General features: G+C 36.3%; 1 protein-coding gene across 9 annotated transcripts in view; it reads right to left on the reverse strand.

The window, feature by feature from the left end:
- Window positions 1–10,013, reverse strand: part of SLCO1A2 (solute carrier organic anion transporter family member 1A2) — a 130,463-nt gene that overhangs the window by 8,061 nt on the left and 112,389 nt on the right. For all 9 annotated transcript variants that reach the window (XM_077771168.1, XM_077771169.1, XM_077771172.1 and 6 more), the window contains 2 exons: window positions 2,640–2,704; window positions 1,982–2,099 (listed from right to left, as the gene is read on the reverse strand). In XM_077771168.1, the coding sequence (XP_077627294.1) occupies window positions 1,982–2,099; window positions 2,640–2,704 (183 nt within the window). The remainder of the gene's footprint in view (window positions 1–1,981; window positions 2,100–2,639; window positions 2,705–10,013) is intronic.

The raw sequence follows: 10,013 nt of genomic DNA on the forward strand, positions 1-10,013 counted from the left end.
GATGTAGTTATGCTTATTTTTTCAACTTATTTTGTGTGCTTTTATTTTCCTATTTCATTCTTCTATTGAACTTTCCTTTATCTTTTTATTTCTTTTATTAGCTTGGAATAAATATAAGTGGCCATCCTTATAACTTTACATTTTTGGCAGAATTTAAAGTTAATCAGTATTTCTATTCTTTGAGCTGTAAAAGAATCCTAGATCTTCACTGGATTTTAAGCTGACAGTTTAGCCTGCCACAGTTGCATGGATGCTAGCTGAAGATACAAGACTTCCAGGTCAGAGCTGAAGGACATTGTTACTCACAGTACAGCAGTCATCACAAGCTTCATTTTCAGGTTGGTTTTCCCTAACCTTCAAGTCCCAAAGGAATCACACCATGGGAAACCTATGTGAATTCTGTGCACACAATGGGTTTGGGTCACAGCTAAGAAATCCTGAATTTAGGAAATCTCATTCTTCTAAATGTGTTGGAAGCAAATCTGCCCACCTTTACCCTAGAGAGAGTTATTACTTTTATCACCCTAGACAGCAAACTCTGTTCCATAGGAAAACATCATCTATATCTTCCAAGATCATGTACCATCCAAACATCCTTGAAAAGACAGCCCACAACAAAAGCCTCTGCTAACAAGATCTGCAGAAATGTAAGAGACCCATGGGGAACGATTTGCCAACAATACCCGCCTCCTGTTTCTACACTACATTAACATCTGGTAAGTTTTCTCATGAGTACACCTTATCAGCCACTCTAATTAATCTGACGGATAGAGGATGCTACCAAATATAACCGTCTTGTCTAAAATAGCATTTAATTAAGGCTACTATCAACAGGAATCCTGGCAGTAGGATGAGGCCTATCTATACCAGTGATCCTCTGGGTGTCTCAACTGTGAAGCAAACTAATTGTGTGCACAGTATGTGTGTGGGCCCAACTTCACATTACCTCCCAACAACTTTAGGGGAACAGAGAACTGATGAAAACATGAATCTCATGCTGTCTGCTCTCTTCATAGTACTTGCCATATATCCTTGTACTAATCAAAATAAGACCTTAGAATGTTCTAAACAATGCTAAATTGTTTTTTAGTAAATGAAAGAATTTTTGTACTGCCCTATCGACAGAAATTAATATAAATCTAAACAAAATTCAGGTCTCCAAATAAATAAGAACATTGAACTGGAGCAAATGGAATTTTTTTGTTCAAAAACACATTATCTTGAGTTTTGTTTAAAATCAGACTTACACTAGCAAAAGAATAAGCTTTTAAGAGACATGAAGATTATTGTGTCAGCAGAATGTAATGAAGGAGAGAAAATATCATTTTGAAAAGTAGAGGTAGATGTAAAAGGAAGTAAAGATTCAGGCTAGAAAGGTGTTGAAATGATGTAGGATGCAATGAGGATACTTTAAAGAGTAATATAATTTCTAACGGTAGGTTTTGTACAGGTATTACCTTCAATAATATGTTGATTGCAACCTTTAACAAAGATCATTTTGTTTTGTTTTGTTTTTTATAATTTTTTTATGTTTTACTTATTTCTGAGACAGAGAGACAGCATGAGCAGGGGAGGGTCAGAGAGAGAGGGAGACAGAATCTGAAACAGGCTCCAGGCTCTGAGCTAGCTGTCAGCACAAAGCCCAACTCGGGAGCTTAAACCCACTAACCGTGAGATCATGACCTGAGCCGAAGTTGGATGCTCAATTGACTAAGCCACCCAGACACCCCAACAAAGGTCATTCTGAAAGGCTAGGTTAAGGAAGTCATCCATTCTTATATTTACCAAGTATTTTGAAAATATTGAGGAAATAAAATTCTAGTATATAAGTAAGGAATAGAGACATAGAATTAGCATATGTTCTGGAAACACAGCCAAAAGTAGTATATTACCTGAAAACGAAGATATTATACATGAATGGTGCCATTTTATGTACAGTCTGTGCTTAGAAAGCAATCTTTTAAAAAATTATTATCTTTACCTGAAGTTGGCAGAATCATAAATTCTGCATGCTCCTGACTCACCACATTTCAAAGTTCCCCAGTGTAAACATGTGGAATCCACTAAAGCTCCAAAATATATAGGTGCAGGAATTCCAGCTACAATTAAAGAGGGGGCAAAAAAGGCCAACAACAAGGTAAGAATTGAGGTACATTATTTCGTTTGTAAACATTTCCATTTTCTCTATTTGTAGAATAAATAAAGTATGAATTAAATACTTTACATTTAATTTAGCTATTAGAAGTTGCTACTTTTACTATAACATTTCTAAGTTATAAAAGATAAGTAATGTGGTAGATAAATGCAATAAATTATTGATATTGAAAAATATTGAATTAATGACTATATTTTTTTCTGTAATGTTTTGAACCAATCATGTATACATTTTACTTCAACAAAGCATTTTTTGTTCATTTGCTTTTCAAATCTTATAATAGATGAAAAGTAGAATTAATTCAGATAGGCCTTTTTCAAGTAAAAAGGGGAAATTCTACATTTCTTCTTGTACTTTATTCTCATACAAATTATTAAGTGCTACAAACAGAAGGGATATTTGTTAGACTTGGAGAGAACAATTTCATTTACTTAGTATTTAATTGTGGTCTGATATGATGTTGGAAAAAAATAACAATTTTTACCAAATACTCTTGTGCAAAATGTATGTAACCCCACACCAAGAGACTTCTCTTCAGGCTTGATACACCTAAAAAATAATTAAATTCATAAATAAAATTAAAATAGAGATGTAAACACTGTTATAGTTTCTTTTAAAAAAATGTTTGTAAATGCTGGTAACACACTGGGCACTAGAACATGTATTTTTGCACGCTCAGATCTTGGTTATTCAAGGCCTGATTATCCAGTTTGTAGCCTACACAGGAGCCCTACTTTTGATTCTTGGTATTTTACCCATCATTTTTTGCTCATTTATCTCTATGAGAATGTTATCAAAGAACAAAATATTTCATATTAGTTTCTATCCCAATATCCATTGAAGCAGTAGTTCTTATTGAAGCAGTAGTTCTTGATTAAACCTTCAGCCTAAAACAAGAATAATTCAATCCTAGCTGTATTTAAGTTACAGAAAATCCAAAAATTATATAAGTAAATGAAAGGCAGAAAGAAGACAAGAATAAAAATTTTCAAAGGAATGTGACAAAGAAATCCAAAGCAAACATATTTTAAGTGATTTGGTATCATTTCAGGAGTCACACAGATCTCTCCATTCTCTCCAAAAATCCCCCCACTTTTCCACTGTTGCCTGAAATCCCTATATGTAGAAATAGAGACTGTAATTCTGCAGCGGACCTTCATGTGTCTCACTCATACCAACATCACCATGGCCAGCTCCTCAAAGAATTCACTTTCAGACTTCCACAGTATTCCCTCCCTTTTCTTCCCTGATTAACTCAAAGCTGAGAAAATTAAAGTAGCTTTCTTCACAAAAGTATACAATATATTTTTAGCAAAAATGTCATCTTATTGGCATTTTCTTAACATAAGGGTTTTGCTGAATTTGAGAAACCTCATAGGTTGATCTATACATTATCTACCTGACACACAGGTTATTTAGACAACATCAGTGATTCATTTAGAAACAGGTAAGAGAAGCCACAAGACCTAGTGTGACCCTCTTGGTCCAATGGTTTCCATTTAATACAGAAAATAGGGCATTTAAGTTTTACTGAAGAATTTTTATTTCCTTTCTATCTCTAATATACCACTCATTGATCTCACAGAAGTGTGAAATACTAATTTTAACTGTTATTATTTAAACTGTTTCCACAGTTTAAACTATTCTACAAACTCTGTCATTGATTGGCATTGATTATAACATCAATTTCTAGAACCCAGGAATCAGAAACAGCATGCACATCATGGGAAAATGCAGAGAGAAATTCAAATTGTTCTTTAAACTGGCAGAGTAGCATTGATGCTCCATCCCTTTACCATCATGGTAGGCGATCCAGGGGGATCCCACAAAAATAGAGACAGCACAAGTATAATAATAAAAGTCCAGGTGTTAAATTCTATAATATGACTCCAGCAAGAGATGGGAGAAGAGAATAGAGACAGTAAGAGAGCATGATTGACTACTTGTTTTATTAGGAGGTAGATATTAATACTGAAAAGTTTTAAAATTGATGAGCAAAACCTAAGTGTAATTAAGAATTTCAATAATCAGTCTGACCATTTGAAAGACGCAGCTTTCAAAGCAGAAGAAGAAAATCCAATATATACAGTGGTTTCCCCTTATCTGTGGTTTCACTTTCCACAGTTTCAGTTACCCACAGTCAACTTTGGTCTGGAAGCAGGTAGTTCTCCTTCTGACATATCGTCAGATCAATAGCAACTGAATGCTACAGTCCATATATCACAAGGGCTCCATCATTCACCTCATTTTATCTAATCATGGAAGCATTTTACCATCTCACATCATCTCAAGAAGAAAAAGGGTGAGTACAGCACAATGTGATATTTTGATAGAGAGACCACTTAACTTTCATTACAGTATATTGTTATAATTTTCCTATTTTATTATTAATTATTGTTAATCTCTACTGTGCCTAGTTTATAAATTAGACTTTATCACAGTTATATATATTTAGGAAAAAGCATAAAATATATAGGGTTTATTACTATCCATGGTTTCAGGCATCCACTGGGGATCTTAATATATATACCTTGCAGATAAAGAGGTACGATGTATGATGGAGAGCAAAAAAAAAATAATAATAATAAAGTCAAATAAATAGAATATACTAAATAAAACAGCAAAAAAGAGTCTTATCACAATAATTACAAGAAATCTAAGTGAGGGGTTGTCTGGGTGTCTGGGTGGCTGAGTTGGTTAAGTGTCAGACTCTTGGCTTTGGCTCACATCATGATTTCACGGTTCATGAGTTTGAGCCTTGCATCAGGCTCTGTACTGTCAGTGTGGAGCTTGCTTGGGATTACAAAATCATATGTAGCAAATTGTCTATGAAGCAGAATGAAAGATTGAAGATTGAAAATAAAGGAAAAGGAAAAGATATAATACGTAACAATGAACCAAAAGAAAGCTAGAACATCCATTTTAATAAGAAACCAAATATAATCCCCTGAAAGAAATAACTAAAAGATAAAGAAGAAAATTAAGTGATGCTAACAATAGGAATACAATGATCAAAGGCATCCTATAATAGAACCTCCAAATGTATAAATTAAAGAACTGAGAGAATTATAGGGAGAAATACATCGGCAATATTTACAGATTTGAACACCCATCTCTGAAAAACTGATGAATTAATGCAGATAAAATCAAGAATACATTTACTAAATTTAGATAACACAATGCTTTACTTCAATCCAAGAGATATGGGAACTAATACCCAAAATTCAGTTACATATTCTTTTCAGAAAGACATGAAATACTAAAAAAAAAAGTGCTAGGCCCCAAATAAAACCTTGATATTCCATCTCCCCAACCTGTAGTCTTCCAGAATAAGTTTCCTAAACAAAACATGGAGTGATAATAAATGATACCGATAGAAAATTCTTATAGATATGGAAATTACATAACACATTAATAAATAAACTTTGGTCTGGTGCAGCAAATCATAAACAAAATTACAAAATAGCTAGAAATAAATTTCACAGAAAATACTAGTTGAGGCATTGCTAAAGCAGTATTTGGAAAGAAATGTATAGATTTATGTATACAGTAGTCAGAATGAACAAATGATCTAAGTATTAAACAGTTGGGTAAAGAAAAATATAGCAAGCTTAAAAGAAAAAAATTAAGAAGAGCAGGATTATATAAAATAAATATTAACAAAACCAAAAACTGCTTCTTTAAAAAGAGAAAAACAAAATAGGCCCCTGACAACATGATCAAGATAAAGTAAAGAAGGGGCAAATAAACAAAATATATAAGAAAAAAAAGGAAAACCTTTCAGATATGTCAGAGAATATCAGAATAATAAGGGATATTATAAACACCTATACACTAGCAAGCATACAAAGGTTTAAGTAGAAATGGAAAATGTGAATAGGCACTAATACTGAATAAATGGAAACAATCATATCACTGTCCCAATAAGCCCAAAGTATAAACACTTTCACAGGTGGATTTATATAACTTTCAACAGATATTTAATGTAAATAGTTCCAGGAACTAAAAACTTGAAAATTTATCAATTCATTTTTTGGGACCTAGAATGAATCTAAAACAAACAAAAAAGAATAAAAAGTAATATGTCTTTTTATTTATCAACATAGATATAACAGTTTTAAATAATTATTTAAACAAACCAAATCATATATAAAAATATAATTACATATGGTTTTTTCAGCTATGCAAACAGTTCAACATAAGAATAATCTATTATTTTATTTTACTACACTAAAAATACTAAGTAGAAAAATTATAGAATCATAGATGCAGAAAAATACATCTAATAACACTTAATACCTATTTCATTATTAAAAACTTAGAAGCTAGATGAAAACTACTGAAAAAATATAGCAAATATCATCATGGAAAAATGTATATGGTTTCCATTAAGATTATAAAAGTACAAGAATACTCACTATCATTACTATTATTTAACATAGTTTTGTAGATCCGCATTGATACTTTATGAAAAATTTAAAAACTAAAGATGTGTAAGGTTTAGAAGTGAAGAGATAGGGGCATCTGGGTGGCTCAGTTGGGTAAGCAACCAGATCATGACTTTGGCTCACGCAATGATTTCACAGTTCACGAGTTCAAGTGCCGTGTCGAACTCTGTGCTGGTAGCATGCAGCTTGCTTAGGATTCTCTCTTTCTCCCTCTCTTTCTGTTCCTCTCCTGCTCATGCTCTGCCTCTCTCTGTCTCTCAAAACAAATAAATTTTTAAAAAAGGAACTATATGTAAAAGGTAAAGCTATAAAGCTATTAGGATAAAATTTAGGTGAATATTTGTATAAATTAGGAATATAAAAACACTTTTAAAATGTGACTCCCCAACACACAAACCCTAAGGGAATAAAACTGTAAGATTTCAGTACAACAAAATTTAGGATTTAATTTCATAAAAGATAGTATGAGAAATTAAAAGAAAGGTGAAAGACTATAAGATAATTGGACCATGTAAGCAATATTACATTAATATTTCTAATTTAGACGGTAATTAGCAAAATCACCAAGAAAAATATATGAAATATAATAGAAAATGAGCAAAGAAAATCAAAAAAGCATCTTTTTATTACTTAAAAAATTTTTTAATGTTTCATTTATTCTTGAGAGGGAGAGAGAGAGACAGAGCACAAGCGGGGGAGGGGAAGAGAGAGAGAGGGACACAGAATCAGAGGCAGGCTCCAGGCTCTGGGCTGTCATCACAGAGCCCGATGCAGGGCTCTAACTCACAAGCAAACCTGAGCTGAAGTCAAATGCTTTACTGACTGAGCCACCCAGAAGCCCCAAGATCAGTAAGCATCTTGAAGCAGAAGCCTAAATAGCTAAAAAAAAATTTTTTTGAAGATGCTTAAACACACTGAATCAGGAAATCACATATTGAAACATCATTTAGCTACCTTTTTGCACTCATTGGACTAGTCTGTCAGAAAGTTAGATAATGCCAAGTGTTAGTGAGTGTGGGAGCCCGTCAGTGACCACAAGAAAGCGTGGTTAGGGACGCAGGGATGTGCCTGCACACGGGGCTCCCTGCCTGGGCAAGGCATTCCTGCAAACAGGATGCTCTGCCAAGAGGCCTGCACACAGTATCCAAGTTTAATGGTCCGCTTGCAAACGAGGGAACATGCCCTCCTTAGAAATAGGGAGAAGGCTGGAATTGTGAGCAGGCCTCTTAGTAAACATGTTGTGGTCACTTCCTCCCTTTGCTCCCCCCTGTCCTTGGAATGTGTTTGGCTACTTGCCCTTGTTTTGTAAAAGAAGGTATTTTGTAAATTTCAGTTTGCATCTAGTTACCGGGGTATAAAATAAACCGCAAGAGGGGCTTGCGTAGAATTGTTCCTCCGGCCGGAGTTGTGTCTCTGTCTGTCTTTTGTGTGTGTCTTGTCCTTTGTGTCATTTCGTCCGCAACATCTGGCGTCCAAACGTGGGGCAGAGGGCGAACGAAACCGAAAGGGTGAGTACCCCTCGGGGATTGTAGGTCCAAGGCAGGGGAACTTTCGGGAAAATTATGGGGAATTCCCCATCAGCAAAGGCACAATACATGGAGCTAGTCAAAGGACTTCTCCACTCCATAGGGGTGAAGGCATCTAGTCGCCGTTTATCAGAATTATTTCGCCTTGTGGAGCAGCATTGTTATTGGTTTAAGTGCCAACCTAAAGTACAATTAAACTTAAAGGAATGGAAATTAATACAGAAGGAATTACAGCAACAGCATCAGAAGGGTAACATAATTCCTTTGAAATTGTGGACTCTATGTAGTGCCATCACTCAAGCACTTGCTTTGCTTTCTACAGATAGTGAAACTAAATCTATAAAATCTGAGGTAATCTATGAGGACGTCTCTAATGAGACACAAAAGGAATCAGAGGCTGCCGCTTTAAATGATGCTTCTGCGGCCGCCACTTTGCATTCCAGGGATGGGGAATCAGATGCTGAATCTGATAGTTCTAGTGAGTCCTCCTCATCGTCTGATGGGAATGACGGGGTTGATAAAGTGACTCGACTTTTTCAACAGTGGTGGAAAACGCAAAATGAAGGAACAAAGAGGGTTCCTACTCCCACAGCCCCTCCCTATGCTTCTCTTTTCCCGGTATCTCATGGGGCTCCAGATGTGGGTCGAGACGGACGTTCCTTCTCCTTTCCTGTGTCTATGTTCTATGATGATGATATCCCTGAGCCTTCTGGTAGTTTCATTGATCCCCCACAATTGTTTCCAATTCAGCGGCAAGCAGCTCCCAACAATATGGTTAATGTTCAATATTCGCCTTTTGAATATAAATTTTTCAAGGATCTTAAAGCTGCTGTCGCTCAATATGGTCCCCAATCCCCTTTTGTATTAGCTATGTTAGACTCTATAGGGAAACCAAAATTGGTTCTACCCCTGGATTGGGAAGCTATCGCTCAGGCTGTGCTTGAAGGATCCCAATGGTTGCAATTAAGGAGTTGGTGGGAAGAGGAAGCCCAAAAGCAGGCTCGAATTAATGAGGGGCAGAACCCTCCTGGTCCCCTGGAGGATAAATTGATGGGAGAGGGACAGTTTCGAGCCTTGAGCGATCAGGCTCAATATTCTGACCAGGATTTACAGCAGGTGCGCCAGGTGTTTCTTAGGGCTTGGCGCCGTGTTGTACCTACTGGCCACGCTCAGCCTTCTTTCACAAAAACTCTACAAGGACCCAGTGAACCCTATACTGATTTTCTTGCTAGATTGCGGGTGGCTGTTGAGCGAGCTGTGGGACATGATGAAATCTCGGAGATACTGTTGCAGACACTTGCTTTTGAAAATGCAAACCCGGAATGTAAACGTGTTTTGGGCCCTTTAAAGGGGCAGGGAGCTTCTATAGCTGAATATATTAGGGCTTGTTCAGGAGTGGGAGGCACTGAACATAATGCTGCTGTTTTTGCTACTGCTTTGGCTCAGGCTATGAAGCCCTTTAAGGGTGGAAATTGTTACCATTGTGGGAAGCCTGGACATATGAAAAAGGATTGCAGAAAATTGAAGGCTAAACAAGGATATACGAGACGAAATAAGCCCCCTGGGCTTTGCCGCCGGTGCGGCAAGGGGCTTCATTGGACCAATGAATGTCGTTCTAAAACTGATAAATATGGCAATCCTATTGGCAACCCACAGTCGGGAAACTACTTGGCGGGCCTCAGTCCCCGGGGCCCAAGGACAATGCCGGGGACTCAATTGGCTGCGCCTCCCACTCCTCAAGTGACCCCTTTATTTCCCAACAACCCTTAAAAATGGCTACTACCTCAGGGATAACCAAACCTTTAATGGTGTCAGATTTACGCTCTGCTACTTCAGGGAGTGCGGCTGCTGATTTGCCTCTTGCTGAAAATGTTCTTTTGTCTC

Source organism: Crocuta crocuta, unplaced genomic scaffold, assembly GCF_008692635.1.
Source record: "Crocuta crocuta isolate KB4526 unplaced genomic scaffold, BGI_CrCroc_1.0 scaffold276, whole genome shotgun sequence".
Classification (NCBI taxonomy): Eukaryota; Metazoa; Chordata; class Mammalia; order Carnivora; family Hyaenidae; genus Crocuta; species Crocuta crocuta.